Consider the following 19,681-nt stretch of genomic DNA (forward strand, 5'->3'; position numbering starts at 1 on the left):
TGCAGCGCCGCGTCGGTCGTAGTGCTGAAGAGCCCCTCACCCTCGAAGGGTAAGTCCTCGATAAAGGTCTTGGTGTCTTGGTGCAGTGCCGTTGACCTGAGCCAGGAGTGTCGCCTGATGCAAACTGCCGATGTGATGGCTTTGGCTGAAGCTTCCACCATATGTTTCGCTGCAGCCAGCTGCTGTCTGGCTACAGCGAGACCTTCCCTTTGTAATTTCATTGCCGCCGTCTTCTTGTCCTCACTTAGTGAAGAGAGGAAGGGGGAAAGCTGTTCCCACACAGCATACTGGTACCTGGCCATGCAGGCTGCATAGTTGGATACCTTGATGCCAAGTGCCCCCGCTGAATAGACCTTGCGGCCCATCCCATCGATCTTCCTGCCCTCCTTGTCCGGTGGGGAGGAGTGCACCTTCCTTGCCTTCGAGGAGGAGGAGACGACCACGGAATTCGGACGTGGGTGGGTGAATAGAAACTCAGCACCTGCTTCCTGAACCCTGTACATGTGGTCCAGGCGTTTAGAGGAGACAGGTGTGGAGGAAGGCTTGTTCCACGATTCTTTGATGGCCTGCAGAATCACCTTGGTGACCGGAAGGGCCACCGCAGTGGACGTGTTCCTCTGCATTATGTCGAACACGTTGTCGTCCACTACGGGTTCCGGTTGGATCACAGGCAGTTTAAGGGTGGAAGCGATGCGCCTCACAAGGTCGCCATAGGATTTCAGGTCTTCCGACGGCGAGATCGGGAGATCCTCCGCCGTGTTGGAACCAGGCGAAGGCTCCAGATCAGGGATCTCACTGTCCGACTCCGATGACGAGGAGTCACGCTGGGCGGAATGCTCGGAGAGCCTCGGTGTCGACTCTCGCGGTTGGAGTTGCACCGACGAAAGTCTCGGGGGAGCTTCGACCGGGACTAGCTGTCGATCCGGGGGGACCGACACCGACGCCGACGCCTTCCGGGAGTGATGCGAGACCCTCGACGTCGCAGAAAACACCGAAGCTTGTTCCCAGTCTTGGTAGTCCTCCGGGTACCACCGACAGGATTCGTATCGGGAGTAGGGAGGTTGCCACCGCCGTTGCTCCCATGGTGGTATCGGGAAGCGTTGCGGGGTGTAGGCTAGGTCCCGCCGGGGTCGGGGCTTGAAGGGCGGGTCTATGACCGGTGCCGAAGCGTCCACCCCCGACGTCGATCCGCTGCTCGACCGACGCCGCGAGCCTGAGGATGAAGACCGTTGGGTAAGGTCAATTTCCGGTTCCTGCTCCGACGCCGACAGGCGTTGTTGGGCTGCTGGGCTCCTGCGCGGGGAAACCCGAATCGATTTCGGCGGTTTTGCCGATGCCGATGCGCCCTCCGACGGAGAAGGAGTGCGGGGTCGCTTGTGCTTCTTCTTCGATTTCGCCTTTTTCGGATCTCGGGTCCCCGAGTCCTCTCGGCGTTTTTTAGCGGGCGTATCCACCGAACCCTCGTGGGGACGCTTCGTGGAGCCACGCTCTTCCGGCGATTCCAAGGTCAGAATCGGAGCAGCATCGGCCGATGCAAGCTCCTGTGCCGGGTTGTCGGTCGACTTCGGTGCCGAACCCTCCATCGGTCGATGGGGTCGAAGCGCCGATTCGGTAAGCGCTGCCGATAGCCGAGCCGCTCGGTTCTTCCTGGTCTGTTTCGAGAACCGAAGGCAATGCGGGCACGACTCGACTCTGTGCGCCTCCCCCAAACACAGTAGGCACAAGGAATGTCCGTCGGGGGGGGCAATCTTCCTCCCACAAGCCTGGCAGCGCTTAAAAAACCCCCAGCGACTTTCCATAAGCGGTCGCGCGGGAAAAGCTTTTTTCTTTTACTCAGAAACGTCCGAGAGAAAGGGAGGTCAAAAACGGAAGCGGACCACCCCAAAGGGCGATCCGCCGGACTAAAAGCAAAAACGCTTCTTCTTTTTTTTTTTTTTTTTTCTAACACTAACTAACACTAATAACTGGCTAACTAACTATATACAAATCCAAAACGGGCTGAAAGAGAGAAAAAGATCGCTCTCACCGACCGGAGAATCAGAAAGGGAACCTCTCTAGCGCAGCGGTCAGAAAGGAACTGGCGGGATTGCCGCGCGGGCGCCGGTGGGCATGCGCAGTGGGTCGCTTGCGCATGCCTGCTGGCGCCTGGCGCGAAAAAATCCCGGGCTTTTGCATATACCGATTCGGGGATCGGCGCAGGCGCACTATCCCATGAGTGTGAAGCACAGAGACCACGAAGAAGATCTGAAAAACTACGCCTTTAAAGCAGGAGAGAAAAACAGTAATTGCAAAAGACATTAAATTTACGATATGCCTTCCTTGAGCCAAAGTAATAACTGCCACAGGTTATTAAGTTTTTATGCCACTGGATAATGATGTATTCCTCATGATTACTTATTTCAACTATTTCCACCCTTGCCCGCCCCCCCCCCCTTTTAATTGGGGTTGAAAGTGCAAGTTTCAAAAAAGAAAAAAAGAGATAAAATAACAGACCATAAAGAACAGAAGCAATGAGAAGATCAGCTAGTTAAGAGACGTTCGCTCCCTAGGAACAAAACGTGTGCAGCAGGGTCCCCGCCTTTTTGAGCCTCCGGGCACGTTTGGCATTCGGACACAGCACGGAAGGTGACACAAAATGGCTGCCGCAGGAGGGGGAGCCAGCCACTAAATGATTACCACAGCTTAACTTCAGCAATACGGTGCAGATCCTTGCGCCATGGTGACAGCTGCCACTAAAGCAACGTTTAAAAAAAAAAACTACAGCCAATCAAATCTCCACTGGCCAATCAGAAACCTTGCCGGGTAAAGGCCCTACTTGGCCCCACCCACTTCCTAAAAACACTTGGAAGGGCACTAGAAAAGGTGTTGGCAGGCACCGTGTTGGGGGACCTCAGTCGTACAGAAATAAAGAAAAACATGGGGGAAATGTACATAAGACCATGAGAAGCCATGTTGGATCAGGCCAATGGCCCATCCAGTCCAACACTCTGTGTCACACAGCGGCCAAAAAACCCAGGTGCCATCAGGAGGTCCATCAGTGGGGCCAGGACACCAGAAGCCCTCCCACTGTTGTCCCTCCCAAGCACTAAGAATACAGAGCATCACTGCCCCAGACAAAGACGCACGTACTTGGTTCTGTAGGGAAGGTGCTCATCAAGCGGGACAGGAGACTGTGAACGGCTCTCAGGACTTTGGTGTTTCCGCAAGTCATGCAGGACGCGATGCCCCGCTGCAGAGGTTTGAAGCTGCTCAGGATCGCCGAAGACTGCAGCACCGTCAGAAGGAAGCTGAGGACCTCCAAGCCGGTGCAGATGTTAGCAAAGTTGGCCTGGTTAGGCTGTTCCTGGAATTAAAACATAGCCGGGGGGGGGGGGGAGAGAAGCGTCTGAGAAAGGGGTGGCCAAACTTGCTTAACGTAAGAGCCACACAGAATAAATGTAATAATAATAATAATAATTTTTATTTATATCCCGCCCTCCCCGCTGAGGCAGGCTCAGGGCGGCTAACAAGACATGGTGTGTACCATGATTATAATACAATTCATATGATAAAATGCAATTAATAAATACAGTTAAAACAGTTACGTAAAATTTTTAAAAACCACAATTAATTAGGGGTGCTACATTCCAGTGAGATATATATCCAGATGGCTAGATGTCACTTTCAGGGTTCAAACTTATAGGCTTGCTGAAAGAGGGTAGTTTTGCAAGCCCTGCGGAACTGGTTAAAGTCCCGCAGGGCTCGCACTTCCTCCGGTAGCTGATTCCACCAGTGGGGTAGTCATTATTGAGAAGGCCTGCTCCCTCGTTACTTTCAGTGTGGCCTCCTTTGGTCCAGGGATTTTAAAGAGACTTTGGGAGCTGGATCTCAGTGCTCTCTGGGGAACATATGGAGAGAGGCAGTCCCTAAGGTAGGCAGGTCCTCGGGCTTTAAAGGTAATAACCAGCACCTTGTAGCGAACTCGGAATAAATGTAAGATGTTTGAGAGCTGCAAGACATGAATAGCAGATGAGGGAGGGAGGGAAAATAAATGGGGTGAGGGAGAGGTGGAAAGAAAGCAACTTTAACTTGAACGCTGCCATATAAAAGAGTCCTCCTGCAAATCGGTAAGATTGACAGATCCCTCCCCCACCACCACCATGCGTTCTCTGTTGCAGCTCCCAGCCTGTGGGATGGCCTGCCTGGGGAAGTGAGGAATTTCACCTAACAAAACGACCCAGGAGGGCAATTTTATCAAAGTAAAAGAGGACTATTAATTGGTTTTTTCTAAACAGCACAGGGCTGAAGGCTGTACCACTGTTTACTGCACTTATTATCCATCTATGGTATATAATACACCCCTGTTATGGCACTGTGTTCCTATTCGGTGCATTCTCTACATTTTTCGACACACCGGGTCTGTTGCTTTCCTCCCCCATGGTTTCTTACGCCCATTAGCCAAGTGGCTCGATAGCTGTCTGACAGCAATGCTGGTTCAGCAAATTAGGCAGACCATGAAAAGGACGGTGGGAAGGATTGCATTCATGCCAGGGAGATGCTTGATTGACACTTCAGGGTCAGTCTGCAATTTTTCTCCAGGCCCGCTTGGCAAGGGATCCTGGAGGTTGCTGCCATCTTCCGGGCATGGAGCTGGGCTCCCTGGGGATGAATGTGCATGGGGAAGGTATTCGTGAAGGGGTTAGACTAGATGACCCTGGAGGTCCCTTTCAACTCTATCATTCTATAAGTGCCCTGCTTATTAGCTATCATGCTAATAAGCCAGTTTGGTGTAGTGGTTAAGTGTGCGGACTCTTATCTGGGAGAACCGGGTTTGATTCCCCACTCCTCCACTTACACCTGCTGGAATGGCCTTGGGTCAGCCATAGCTCTGGCAGAGGGTGTCCTTGAAAGGGCAGCTGCTGTGAGAGCCCTCTCCAGCCCCACCTACTTCACAGGGTGTCTGTTGTGGGGGAGGAAGATAAAGGAGATTGTGAGCCGCTCTGAGACTCTTCAGAGTGGAGGGCGGGATATAAATCCAATATCTTCTTCTTCTTCATCTTCTATGTATCTGATGACGAGAGCTTTGACTCCCGAAAGCTCGCAGTCCCAAAAAATCCCATGGTGCTTCGAGGACTGGAATCCGGTTCTTCTGTTGCCGATCAACACAGCTGCCCTCTGAAACGATCCTTGGGCTATGTGACCACATTGCTTCGTATGCTGCAATCCACCACGAGAGCAGGAGTCCCCAACCTTTTTGAGCCTGCGGGCACCTCTGGAATGCTGACAGTGTGGTGGACGCAGTCACAAAATGGCAGCCGCAGGAAGCGGAAACAGCTGCAAAAATACCTGCTGCAGCTCACCTTCAGTCACACGGTGAAGATCCTTGTGCTGTGGTGGTGGTGGGGGGGGGGGGCGCTCCTACCAAAGTAACATTTCTGGAAACCTGCCCAGCCGATCAAATCTCCGTTGGCTGCCCTACCCTGGATTGCCCAGGCAAGCCCGATCTAGTCAGATCTCGGAAGCTGAGCAGGGTCGACTCTGGGAAGTACTTGCACGGGAGACTCCTTTGGAATCCCAGCAGTCGGGAGGACAGGGGCAGGCTCTATTCAGCCACCTCTCTGAATATCCTCCAGGCCCCCAGTGGGGGTCAGTCTCCAAAGGTCACCAGGACTTCAAAAAAATGCAATAGAAAAAATCAAATGGCTAGAATCACAGAGTTGGGAGGGACCTCCAGGGACACCTAATCCAACCCCCTGCACTCCCCCCCCCCCAAAACACACAAACATCCAGTGACCCCTGCTCCATGCCCAGATGGCAAAAAAAGGAAAAATCTAATAAGAAACATTCCTGGGCAAGAATCATAGAGTTGGAAGGGACCTCCAGGGTCATCTAGTCCAACCCCCTGCACAATGCAAGAAACTCACAACCTCCCCCTCAATTCACAGGATCTTCATTGCTGTCAGATGGCCATCTAGCCTCTGTTTAAAAACCTCCAAGGAAGGAGAGCCCACCACCTCTCGAGGAAGCCTGTTCCACTGAGGAACCGCTCTAACGGTCAGGAAGTTCTTCCTAATCATAGAATCATGGAAGGAACCTCTAGGGCCATCTGGTCCAACCCCCTGCACAATGCAGGAAACTCACAAACACCTCCCCCTAAATTCACAGGATCTTCATTGCTGTCAGATGGCCATTTAGCCTCTGTTTAAAAACCTCCAAGGGAGGAGAGCCCTCCACCTCTCGAGGAAGCCTGTTCCACTGAGGAACCGCTCTAAACTCACAAACACCTCCCCCTAAATTCACAGGATCTTCATCGCTGTCAGATGGCCATCTAGCCTCTGTTTAAAAACCTCCAAGGAAGGAGAGCCCACCCACCACTTCCCGAGGAAGCCCGTTCCACTGAGGAACCACTCTAATGGTCAGGAAGTTCATCCTAATGTTGAGCTGGAAACTCTTTTGATTTAATTTCAACCCGTTGGTTCTGGTCCTACCTTCTGGGGCCACCCTCCTCTAGATGACAGCCCTTCAAGTACTTGAAGATGGTGATCATATCACCTCTCAGCTGCCTCCTCTCCAGCCTAAAGCTTCTTCAACCTTTCCTCATAGGACTTGGTCTCCAGACCCCTCACCATCTTCGCCGCCCTCCTCTGGACCCAGCTTGTCTATATCCTTCTTAAAATGTGGTGCCCAAAATGGAACACAATACTCCAGGTGACGTCTTACCAGAGCAGAGTAAAGTGAAACCATCACTTCAAGTGATCTGGACACTAGACTTCTGTTGAGCTCCACCTGACCCCACCCACTTTCTAAAAAAAACACTTGGTGGGAGCCAGGAAAAGTGTTGGCGGGAGCCACGGTGTCCACAGCCAGAGTTGTTGGGGACTGCTGGCTGTGACTCAAGTCAACAAAGCAACACCTAATGCGATTTCTATGCACGCATTTGCAGAAGTCAGACATTACGATTCTTTTCTACGTTGATTCTGAACCCAAAGACCCTAACAGCTCCGAACGAAGCTCATGAGATACCCTCGCTGTATGTTCCTGTTTTGAGTTTTGACATTTGTACACCTCCGCTCCCACGTCTCTGTATAAAATCATTCGGGGAAGGGGCAGGGGGAGAGCCCTCCTTTTCAATGAAGCAGGAGCGCGCCGTCTTGTTCGGCTCTCCCGGAGCCTGCTGTTTCTTTTGCCGCACAGCTCCGGGGCTTCTCGACAAGCGCCAGAATAATAGATTTGCATTCAATTATTCAGCGCTGGGGACGGGAGGCCAAAGATAATTCCTGCAACGCAGCCTAGTATCATTTCAATTGCGAGCCAGAAGACAGCGCGAGCGCAAGTCACTCGCTAAGTAATTCTGCTTGATCTCACTGCCAGGCACGGAATTTTAATAGGGGTGCTTTCTCGTTGGAATTATGGAGCAATTCCAGGGTGATACATAAAAGCAGAAAACATGGGGGTGGGGAGGAGCAAAGGCAGAAACTGAAGCGGGGGGGGGGGGGGAGAGGAAAAGAACATGACAACCATTGGGTTAACCATCAGCTCAGCTGGTAAAGCAGAGAAGTGATTTTTTTTCCAGGGGATGCGGTTCAGCATTTGTTGCCAAAGGATGAATTGTGGCAGATGCTCTGCCGCTGAGCCACAGCCCCTACCCGTTCCCGCTGTTTTGCCAGACACTCTTGGATAGCTCTGCAAACTCTGCAGAGGGTCTTGGAACTGGGAGTAGGAACTAAACTCTACATTTTGTGACTCCGCATCCAGATGCTGCTGAATTTCCCCTCGATGCATCTAACGTGTGTTGCGGCATCGTCTGGCCTGTGGTTTTGGTCCCGTTTTCTTTGCTACGCTCTCCGTTTTGTTTCTGTCTTTTATGCCAATTTTGTACAGAAACTGGCTATCATTTCTACATCAATTTTATTATTTCAGTCAGAAATGAAACAACAGGAGAGCCACTTAAGTGGGAGGGAAGGTTTTTGGATGGGAGGAAGAAGATGATATTGGATTTATATCCCGCCCTATACTCTGAATCTCAGAGTCTCAGAGCAGTCACAATCTCCTTTATCTTCCTCCCCCACAACAGACACCCTCTGTGGGGTAGGTGGGGCTGAGAGAGCTCTCCCAGAAGCTGCCCTTTCAAGGACAACTCTACAAGAGCTATGGCTGACCCGAGGCCATTCCAGCAGCTGCAAGTGGAGGCGTGGGGAATCAAACCTGGTTCTCCCAGATAAGAGAGCTCTGGCTGACCCAAGGCCATTCCAGCAGATGCAAGTGGAGGAGTGGGGAATCAAACCTGGTTCTCCCAGATAAGAGAGCTATGGCTGACCCAAGGCCATTCCAGCAGCTGCAAGTGGAGGAGTGGGGAATCAAACCCGGTTCTCCCAGATAAGAGAGCTCTGGCTGACCCAAGGCCATTCCAGCAGCTGCAAGTGGAGGAGGGGGGAATCAAACCCGGTTCTCCCAGATAAGAGAGCTCTGGCTGACCCAAGGCCATTCCAGCAGCTTCAAGTGGAGGAGGGGGGAATCCAACCCGGTTCTCCCAGATAAGAGAGCTCTGGCTGACCCAGGGCCATTCCAGCAGGTGCAAGTGGAGGAGTGGGGAATCAAACCCGGTTCTCCCAGATAAGAGAGCTCTGGCTGACCCAAGGCCATTCCAGCAGCTGCAAGTGGAGGCGTGGGGAATCAAACCTGGTTCTCCCAGATAAGAGTCCGTGCACTTAACTACTACACCAAAGTTGCTCTCAAAGACTTCAAAGCTGAGTCAAGCAGACAGGGAGAGTCTAAATATTTTAATAAATGAATGAATCCAGAAATAGACTTTGATAGAATAGGGGTAGGATCCACGCCAGTGTTTATCGGCATAATGCCATTGGTTAGGGCAAGGAAGGTGGCATGGTATAGCCTGTTGTCCAGACACAAATACAGGTGGCTTTACTTGCTACAAAAATCGGTATCTTTGCAATGAGAACTGAAGGGGGGGGGGGGGAGGATGGTTTAGAAATATTAAAGAAAATGCAAACATGCCTGTGGGAGTCTCCTTTACCTTTTAAAAGAGGATAATCATAACAGTACATGGGCGAGATATGTGGACAAGAGGCTGGAACTGATTGGTCTTTCTCCCCTAGTGCTTAATAATATAACTTATCAAGATGCACTAAATCTGGCTAGACAGAGGGTGACAAATATCGATCGAATTACCACTCCAACTCGGGCAAGGCAGGTGTTCTCTAATTTTGCACTTGGAATTGTGCCTTCCAAGAAACTTCCTGCCTATATGAGTTTTCTTGCAATCGCTAGACGCAGATACGTTTTTACGCTTGCGAGACGTTTTTACGCTTGCGAGACTTAATGCTTTCCCAATGGCAGAGCTGAGTGGACAGTTTGCTAAAATTCCATACTCTGATCGGTTATGTGAGTGCAGCAGGTTTAATAGAGACATCAGACCGTCTTATATTATTCTGCCATCAGTGAAACAATCCTGGATCCTTATGGATTACCCCCCGTTCTCCAAAGGTATCAACTTCCAATGGAGCCTTGGGTGATAACCCTATTATTAGGGTTTGTAGAATCTTTCGGGCTCAAGTGCCGTGTTCTACTGGAGAAAGTTTTTCTTCCAGACGTTTCGTTCTCAGCTCGTCTGGAAGGAAAACTTTCTCCAGTAGAACACAGCACCTGAGCCCGAAAAATTCTACAAACCCTAATGATGATGCCAGCCGTGAAAACCTGAAATCTTTGATAACCCTATTATTGACCGATATGGACCCTGAAATAACCCGCTCGGTGGCAAAATACCTGTCAATAGTGCTTTCCTTAAAAACGTTCCTGAAACCGTCCTCATCAATATTACGCAATATACATTTATAAGAAATTTTTTGAGTTCTAAGGGATTTTATGAATTTATTATTATTTATTACTTTAAATTTCTATCCCGCCCTCTCCACATGTGGACTCAGGGCAGCTGACAACATTCACAAGTTAAAACCAGTAAAAACCAATAAAACTTAATTGCAATTTAAGATTTTAAAAACGTTTCGTGGTGCTGTGTCACTACAATATAGGCGAGTTCTTCTTTTCTGACGGTCATCACCTAGTACTCTATATGATGTCAGGCGGCAGCTCTCTCCCGGCTAGATATCAAAGGCCTGTCGGAACAGTTCGGTCTTACAGGCCCTGCGGAAAGTGGAAAGATCCCGCGGGGCAATGCTATGCAATTTTTAAAATTTTAACTTGAGTTTTTAAACCAGGGTTTCCCAAACTCCCCCCCCCCCCCATGGCCCAGTTTTTTCCCTGTGGTCCGGGTGGGGGAGAACTTCTGGCCAGCGTGCAGTCTCTGCCTGGAGGACGCTCAGAGAGCGCTGCAGTTGGCAATGTGGGGCGCAGGGGCTGGAGTGCAACGCCACATTGCGGTGCCGAATATAGATAAGGAGGGGGGGCAGGGCTGGAGCACAAGAGGGGAGGGGCAGTCGGGCTGCCCTGGTGACCCAGCATTGAGACTTGCGTGGCCCGGTGCTGGGTTGTGACCCTGCAGATGGGAAACGCTGTTTTAAACTGTTGTGGAATTTTTTTTTCCTGTGAATTTGTCTTTGTTTGCAGTTTTAGTCAACGTCCTGTTTGTTATGTTGAGCTTAAGACTATTGCTAGCAAATAAAGGAAAGGAAGAAAATGCAAACAAGTAAGACGAACTCTGCTGGACCGGAATGAATCAACCATCTTGTCCCGGCATCCTGTTTCCCCAAGGTGGTCAACCAGACACCCTGGGGAGACCTATACAAGTGGGGCGTGGAGGCCAAAGGTGACCCTCCCCCCAAGGAGCTGTTATTCTGAGGTCCCCTGCTTCTGAGGGAATCAGCAGAAACAATTTGCTGCATGTTCAAGTGACTGGATATCCCACAAAATCTGCCTTTCGGGCATGGAGAGCCATTCCATCTACATGGAAACAGCAGTTCCTGTCTACTCTGCTGGGATAACAGCACCCTACCCCCTCCCCAGGGCCTTCCACCCCTGGGATCAGGAGCAAGCCAGTCAGAGGAAAACAGGACCCGAGGCGGGAAGGAAACCAAGCAAGCAGAGAGAGAAAAAAGTCCCAGAGATCCCTTGAGACCAGGAAGCACCAGCAGCCTAGAAAGTCCAGAATTGCACACCATTCACAAATCCTTTTTGGACAGCTCTAGTCTCATGCTGAAGTCTTTTGTTTCCCCCTGCTCTAAATTCCAGTGTGCTGTACAGATGACTGTAGGGTGCTCTGCATTTTCACCACGAATGCGCAGGAAGCTGCTTCTTACAGAAGCAGACAATCTGTCAAGATCGGTGATTGTCTGTCCTATGGAAGAGGTCTTCGTGTCCAAAGCCTCACCCCGTTTTCCAAGATAAAACACAAGATGGAACACCCTGTTCAAATCCACCCCTCTTTCCAGTGGCTCCCTCGGCTCTTGCGTGCTCTTTCCCTGCTCTAGGTCGCCGGATGACCTCTGTGGTGGAAGCGAAGGGCTTGCAAGCTTGCCTATTTCCTGCTTCCCCGCTTCATACATGGAGGAAAGAGTCGCCTACCTGTGGGTCAGTGCTAAGGGGCTGACTGAGGTTCCAATGCTAAGTATGCTTACTTGAGACTAAGCCAGCATTAAGTTCCTTCTCAATGTCTGGGAGCTGCACAATAGAATCATAGAGTTGGAAAGGACCACCAGGTGGCCATCTAGCCTCTGTTTAAAAACCTCCAAGGAAGGAGAGCCCACCACCTCCCGAGGAAGCTTGTTCCATCGAGGAACCACTCTGAACTCACAAACCCCTCCCCCTAAATTCACAGGATCTTCATTGCTGTCAGATGGCCATCTAGCCTCTGTTTAGAAACCTCCTAGGAAGGAGAGCCCACCCACCACCTCCTGAGGAAGCCTGTTCCACTGAGGAATCGCTCTAACGGTCAGGAAGTTCTTCCTGATGTTGAGCTGGAAACTCTTTTGATTTAATTTCAACCCATTGGTTCTAGTCCTACCTTCTGGGGCCACAGAAAACAATTCCACACCATCCTCTAGATGATAGCCCTTCAAGTACTTGAAGATGGTGATCGTATCACCTCTCAGCCGCCTCCTCTCCAGGCTAAACATCCCCAGCTCATAGAATCATAGAGTTGGAAGGGACCTCCAGGGTCATCAACCCCCTGCACAATGCAGGAAACTCACAAACCCCTCCCCCTAAATTCACAGGATCTTCATTGCTGTCAGAGGGCCATCTAGCCTCTGTTTAAAAACCTCCAAGGAAGGAGAGCCCACCACCTCCCGAGGAAGCCTGTTCCACTGAGGAACCGCTCTAAACTCACAAATCCCTCTCCCTAAATTCACAGGATCTTCATTGCTGTCAGAGGGCCATCTAGCCTCTGTTTAAAAACCTCCAGGGAAGGAGAGCCCACCACCTTCTGAGGAAGCCTGTTCCACTGAGGAACCCCTCTAACGGTCAGGACGTTCTTCCTAATGTGTTCTTCCCAATACGTGTTGAGTGAGCTGCATGTAGCTCCCAAGCTGCGATTTGGCTGCCTGTGCTCTGGAGTTCCATCTGCCCTTCCAACTTTACAGATTTCATCTACTTTTTAAATGAGCCGTCTCGAGTCCTTGTGGAATGGGCGGGATATAGATCCAATGAAATAAATAAATAAATCAGGCTGAAGACGTCTGGCCAGCAACGTTTTGCAGCCCAGGGGACACTCCTGCCTGCAGACTTGGCAGGTCACCACAGAGCACAGAAGCACACAGCTCCAGCCGTGGCTTGGGTTCACAGCTCTAGTCCCAGCTCTGCTAGAGAGGGGCCACCCACTCAACAACAGAGCATCTGCTCAGCATGCAGGAGGTCCCCGGTTCGATCCCCGGCATCTTCCAGTTAAAAGAATGAGGTAGTAGGTGATGTGAAAGAACTCTGCCTGAGACTCTGAAGAACTGCTTCTAGTCACAGTAGAGAATACAGACCTTGACAGAACAAGAGCCTGACTCATGAGAAGTCAGCTCTATGCTTCTTAGAATTATTCTGGGGTAAAAAAAAAATCAGGCCAACCACATAGCCAAGTGCCCCATGCCGGGACAGAATCCGGGACCCCTCGCTGGCCTCGTCGCACCGTCTTCTGCGAGCTCCAAAAACGTTAACACGATCTACCCTTCAGGACAAAACGAGCGACGAGCATTCATTTCCAATTCTCAGCAGCTGACTTTTTAAAAAAAAAAAATCTAATCCTGATGTCAAGAACAAGGACGAGCGTAATTATTCGAGACTCTAAATCAATTTCCGTTAGCCGAGCAGTTGCCAAGTCATGACACTGCGTTAAATTGCCAATTAAAAGAGGTTAACGTGAAAACCCCAAGTTCTCTGCAGTTGATGCCATGCTGAGAGCTTTGGCACACACACACACACACAAAACCCAAGGTTGTTCATATTTTGGCATTGAACCAAACACCTTCTGATGTGAAGATGACAACTCCTGGGGCATCCGGGATCGTTTATTAAGCATTTAATTATATTGTACCTTACTGATGCTTAAGCGTGCTCGAGAGCTGCAACATCACTTACCACGGTCATCAGAAGCTTATCAAACCACTGCAGTTTGAGTTCCGACTTCGGCCACATATCCGGCCGTAAAGCTGTCTTCAGAAGGTTAACGCAGCGGCGGGAGAGCAGTTCTCCAGGAGAGCCGGCCGTGTTGGAGTTGTCATTTACCTAGCAATTAACCGGAATAATTACCGAGCGGCAAACGTTTTATCACCGCAATCTTTCAGAAGTTGTTAATATTTTAAGGCTGCCGTACCTCCCCGGGCAAATAAGAAAGTTCGTTCTGCCTTCTGTGAAAAGGGCTCAGAGAAAGCAATTAAAGGCAGTTCGGTTAAAGCATGCAATGGGAAAAAGCAAGGCAAGAGAGGCAGGTCCCTGAGAAAGAAGAAGAGCTAGTTCTCGATGGGAGTGATTCAAGAAGCCTGGAAGTAAGAAAACAGCCCTGTCCCTAAGATCATCTCATAGCATCTCTTGGGGAAATTTTAATAGCAGTCATGCCCAAATTCTTAAAGCTGTGCATTCCCTGGCAAGTATTTATCCTCTTAACATACACTCCCAGTACACACTAGCCATTCCTCTCCCACCACACGAGTCCTGCATGGACCCAAAGCCCATCTTCCCAATCAACACTCCTTCCCTGTAAACATTCCTCCCATTGCATTCCCCAGCCTAACCATTTCTGAGCTCTTAGTCTTAGCCTCTCCTATGGTCTCCCGCTGGCAGGCAACTGCTCATAACTATGGCCCTACTTCTAACACCCAAAATCATGCAGCCAAACCTCTACCTCTAACACACGCAACCATGCCCCTACCTCTAACCCATGGAACTGTGCTCCTACCTCCAACACATGCAACCACACCCTACCTCTAACACATGCAGTCACGCTCCTACCTCCAACATCCACAACCCTGTCCCTACCTCTAACACAAGCAAGCATGTCCTTGCCTCTAACACATGCAACCACGACCCTACCTCTAACGCCCACAACCGTGCTCCTACCTCTAACACATGGAACCGTGCCCCTACCTCTAACGCATGCAATCATGCCCCTACCTCTAACGCCCACAACCGTGCCCCTACCTCTAACACATGGAACCGTGCCCCTACCTCTAATGCATGCAATCATGCCCCTACCTCTAATGTCCACAACCGTGCCCCTACCTTTAACACATGGAACCGTGCCCCTACCTCTAACGCATGCAGTCATGCCGCTACCTCTAATGCTCACAACCACACCCTACCTCTAACACATGCAGTCACGCTCCTACCTCCAACATCCACAACCCTGCCCCTACCTTTAACACAAGCAAGCATGTCCTTGCCTCTAACACATGCAACCACGACCCTACCTCTAATGCCCACAACCGTGCTCCTACCTCTAACACATGGAACCGTGCCCCTACCTCTAACACATGCAATCATGCCCCTACCTCTAACGCCCACAACCGTGCCCCTACCTCTAACACATGGAACCGTGCCCCTACCTCTAACGCATGCAGTCATGCCCCTACCTCTAACGCCCACAACCGTGCCCCTACCTCTAACACATGGAACCGTGCCCCTACCTCTAACTCATGCAATCATGCCCCTACCTCTAACGCCCACAACCGTGCCCCTACCTCTAACACATGGAACCGTGCCCCTACCTCTAACTCATGCAATCATGCCCCTACCTCTAACGCCCACAACCGTGCCCCTACCTCTAACACATGGAACCGTGCCCTACCTCTAACGCATGCAATCATGCCCCTACCTCTAACGCCCACAACTGTGCCCTACCTCTAACACATGGAACCGTGCCCCTACCTCTAACGCATGCAATCATGCCCCTACCTCTAACGCCCACAACCGTGCCCTACCTCTAACACATGGAACCGTGCCCCTACCTCTAACTCATGCAATCATGCCCCTACCTCTAACGCCCACAACCGTGCCCCTACCTCTAACACATGGAACCGTGCCCTACCTCTAACGCATGCAATCATGCCCCTACCTCTAATGCCCACAACTGTGCCCTACCTCTAACACATGGAACCGTGCCCCTACCTCTAACGCATGCAATCATGCCCCTACCTCTAACGCCCACAACCGTGCCCTACCTCTAACACATGGAACCGTGCCCCTACCTCTAACGCATGCAGTCATGCCCCTACCTCTAACGCCCACAACCGTGCCCTACCTCTAACACATGGAACCGTGCCCCTACCTCTAACGCATGCAGTCATGCCCCTACCTCTAATGTCCACAACCGTGCCCTACCTCTAACACATGGAACCGTGCCCTACCTCTAACGCATGCAATCATGCCCCTACCTCTAATGCCCACAACTGTGCCCTACCTCTAACACATGGAACCGTGCCCCTACCTCTAACGCATGCAATCATGCCCCTACCTCTAATGCCCACAACTGTGCCCTACCTCTAACACATGGAACCGTGCCCCTACCTCTAATGCATGCAACCATGCCCCTACCTCCAACACATGGTACCGTGCCCCTACCTCTAATGCATGCAACCATGCCCCTACCTCTAACGCCCACAACCGTGCCCCTACCTCAAATACTCCTAACTATGTCCCCTAACCACACCCATAGACTATTTTTAAATCCTCTAGGATAAGAGAGGTTTTGGTCCTTATCCTCAGTTTTTCCTCTCTCCTGCACCCCAGGGGCCATCTAAAACATCACAGCTCTCTTTTGCGGTGGGGGCAGCAAAGGTTGACTTTTGGATACTAACGAAGCCTTACCACATTCGTCCCAGAGGCACACAGTACCTGGCAAGCAATTCTAATGAGGAAGTTGACAACCGTATCTGTGTGTTGTTTGTCAATGGGCTTCGAAAGGAGCGCGTCGGCCCCCGGCAATGACTGGCTGCGTCCGAACACCTGAAGCACGGAATGGATAACAAAGGTCAGTTTTAGCTACGAATAGGAAACGCTTAACACGATTTGCTGTTGAAGAAGATGATATTGGATTTATATCCCCTCCTGTACTCTGACTCTCAGAGTGGTTACAATCTCCTATATCTTCCTCCCCCACAACAGACACCCTGTGAGTTGGGTGAGGCTGAGAGAGCTCTTACAGCAGCTGCCCTTTCAAGGACAACTCCTGCGAGAGCTATGGCTGACCCAAGGCCAATCCAGCAGGTGCAAGTGGAGGAGTGGGGAATCAAACCCGGTTCTCCCAGATAAGAGAGCTCTGGCTGACCCAAGGCCATTCCAGCAGCTGCAAGTGGAGGAGTGGGGAATCAAACCCGGTTCTCCCAGATAAGAGAGCTCTGGCTGACCCAAGGCCATTCCAGCAGCTGCAAGTGGAGGAGTGGGGAATCAAACCCAGTTCTCCCAGATAAGAGAGCTCTGGCTGACCCAAGGCCATTCTAGCAGCTGCAAGTGGAGGAGTGGGGAATCAAATCTGGTTCTCCCAGATAAGAGAGCTATGGCTGACCCAAGGCCATTCGAGCAGCTGCAAGTGGAGGAGTGGGGAATCAAACCCGGTTCTCCCAGATAAGAGAGCTCTGGCTGACCCAAGGCCATTCTAGCAGCTGCAAGTGGAGGAGTGGGGAATCAAACCCGGTTCTCCCAGATAAGAGAGCTCTGGCTGACCCAAGGCCATTCCAGCAGGTGCAAGTGGAGGAGTGGGGAATCAAACCCGGTTCTCCCAGATAAGAGAACTCTGGCTGACCCAAGGCCATTCTAGCAGCTGCAAGTGGAGGAGTGGGGAATCAAACCCGGTTCTCTCGTATAAGAGAGCTCTGGCTGACCCAAGGCCATTCTAGCAGCTGCAAGTGGAGGAGTGGGGAATCAAATCTGGTTCTCCCAGATAAGAGAGCTATGGCTGACCCAAGGCCATTCGAGCAGCTGCAAGTGGAGGAGTGGGGAATCAAACCCGGTTCTCCCAGATAAGAGAGCTCTGGCTGACCCAAGGCCATTCTAGCAGCTGCAAGTGGAGGAGTGGGGAATCAAACCCGGTTCTCCCAGATAAGAGAGCTCTGGCTGACCCAAGGCCATTCTAGCAGCTGCAAGTGGAGGAGTGGGGAATCAAACCCGGTTCTCCCAGATAAGAGAGCTCTGGCTGACCCAAGGCCATTCCAGCAGCTGCAAGTGGAGGAGTGGGGAATCAAACCCGGTTCTCCCAGATAAGAGAGCTCTGGCTGACCCAAGGCCATTCCAGCAGCTGCAAGTGGAGGAGTGGGGAATCAAACCCGGTTCTCCCAGATAAGAGAGCTCTGGCTGACCCAAGGCCATTCCAGCAGCTGCAAGTGGAGGAGTGGGGAATCAAACCCGGTTCTCCCAGATAAGAGAGCTCTGGCTGACCCAAGGCCATTCCAGCAGCTGCAAGTGGAGGAGTGGGGAATCAAACCCGGTTCTCCCAGATAAGAGAGCTCTGGCTGACCCAAGGCCATTCCAGCAGGTGCAAGTGGAGGAGTGGGGAATCAAACCCGGTTCTCCCAGGTAAGAGAGCTCTGGCTGACCCAAGGCCATTCTAGCAGCTGCAAGTGGAGGAGTGGGGAATCAAATCTGGTTCTCTCAGATAAGAGAGCTATGGCTGACCCAAGGCCATTCGAGCAGCTGCAAGTGGAGGAGTGGGGAATCAAACCCGGTTCTCCCAGATAAGAGAGCTCTGGCTGACCCAAGGCCATTCTAGCAGCTGCAAGTGGAGGAGTGGGGAATCAAACCCGGTTCTCCCAGATAAGAGAGCTCTGGCTGACCCAAGGCCATTCCAGCAGCTGCAAGTGGAGGAGTGGGGAATCAAACCCGGTTCTCCCAGATAAGAGAGCTCTGGCTGACCCAAGGCCATTCTAGCAGCTGCAAGTGGAGGAGTGGGGAATCAAACCCGGTTCTCCCGTATAAGAGAGCTCTGGCTGACCCAAGGCCATTCCAGCAGCTGCAAGTGGAGGAGTGGGGAATCAAACCCGGTTCTCCCAGATAAGAGAGCTCTGGCTGACCCAAGGCCATTCTAGCAGCTGCAAGTGGAGGAGTGGGGAATCAAATCTGGTTCTCCCAGATAAGAGAGCTATGGCTGACCCAAGGCCATTCGAGCAGCTGCAAGTGGAGGAGTGGGGAATCAAACCCGGTTCTCCCAGATAAGAGAGCTCTGGCTGACCCAAGGCCATTCTAGCAGCTGCAAGTGGAGGAGTGGGGAATCAAACCCGGTTCTCCCAGATAAGAGAGCTCTGGCTGACCCAAGGCCATTCCAGCAGCTGCAAGTGGAGGAGTGGGGAATCAAACCCGGTTCTCCCAGATAAGAGAGCTCTGGCTGACCCAAGGCCATTCCAGCAGCTGCAAGTGGAGGAGTGGGGAATCAAACCCGGTTCTCCCAGATAAGAGAGCTCTGGCTGACCCAAGGCCATTCCAGCAGCTGCAAGTGGAGGAGTGGGGAATCAAACCCGGTTCTCCCAGATAAGAGAGCTCTGGCTGACCCAAGGCCATTCCAGCAGCTGCAAGTGGAGGAGTGGGGAATCAAACCCGGTTCTCCCAGATAAGAGAGCTCTGGCTGACCCAAGGCCATTCCAGCAGGTGCAAGTGGAGGAGTGGGGAATCAAACCCTGTTCTCCCAGGTAAGAGTCCGCACCCTTAACCCCAACACCAAACTGGCTCTCCATGTCCAAAAGCCAAACATTCTCACCGCACTCATTGCTCCTGTAGTAGTTCTGAACCGCTTCACCTCTTGGCCGGAATCAACAGACAGGCCCCTCTTGACGACAGAGGAGGACGAACTTGCTCCTTCCCCGCCCGCGCTCTGATCCATGTCCGAATCCGGCTGGAAAACAGAGCACACGTCAATATGCACACAGGCGAACAAACGAAAAAAAGGGTCCAAGGGAACAGGATTTAATCCAGATTTCATGGAGAAATGTTGAGAACGTCACACGGCGGGCCACACTTCGTACCTGCTGGTCTTTGATGCGTTGCAGTTCCCACTTGATCACCACTTCCGCCAGGTCGACAGCCAGTTTCCTTTGCTCAATGGTCACGCTGGGGGTGAAGCCCAGCCTCTGCATGGCACTCACCATGTGCTGGACTAAATGGTGCCTCACCGGAAAATAAACCTGTGGAAGGATATATATATTTTTTCCCCAAAAAAAGTTACTGATGCGTTGAGTGAGGCATTTAGCAGCATCACCGTAATTTTGGTTTATGAAGTCTGTTAAAAGATCCGTTGTTGCGGAGAAGCCGTGTTTCCCAGCCT

At 51.4% G+C, this 19,681-nt stretch overlaps 1 protein-coding gene across 1 annotated transcript in view; it reads right to left on the reverse strand.

The window, feature by feature from the left end:
* TRRAP (transformation/transcription domain associated protein) overlaps positions 1 to 19,681 on the reverse strand; it is a 280,470-nt gene that overhangs the window by 149,874 nt on the left and 110,915 nt on the right. The window contains 5 exon segments of the mRNA XM_060260958.1: positions 3,130 to 3,343; positions 13,516 to 13,662; positions 16,267 to 16,377; positions 19,118 to 19,252; positions 19,383 to 19,541. Coding sequence (XP_060116941.1) covers positions 3,130 to 3,343; positions 13,516 to 13,662; positions 16,267 to 16,377; positions 19,118 to 19,252; positions 19,383 to 19,541 — 766 coding nt within the window.

The sequence above is a fragment of the Heteronotia binoei genome, chromosome 20, assembly GCF_032191835.1.
Source record: "Heteronotia binoei isolate CCM8104 ecotype False Entrance Well chromosome 20, APGP_CSIRO_Hbin_v1, whole genome shotgun sequence".
Lineage (NCBI taxonomy): Eukaryota > Metazoa > Chordata > Lepidosauria > Squamata > Gekkonidae > Heteronotia > Heteronotia binoei.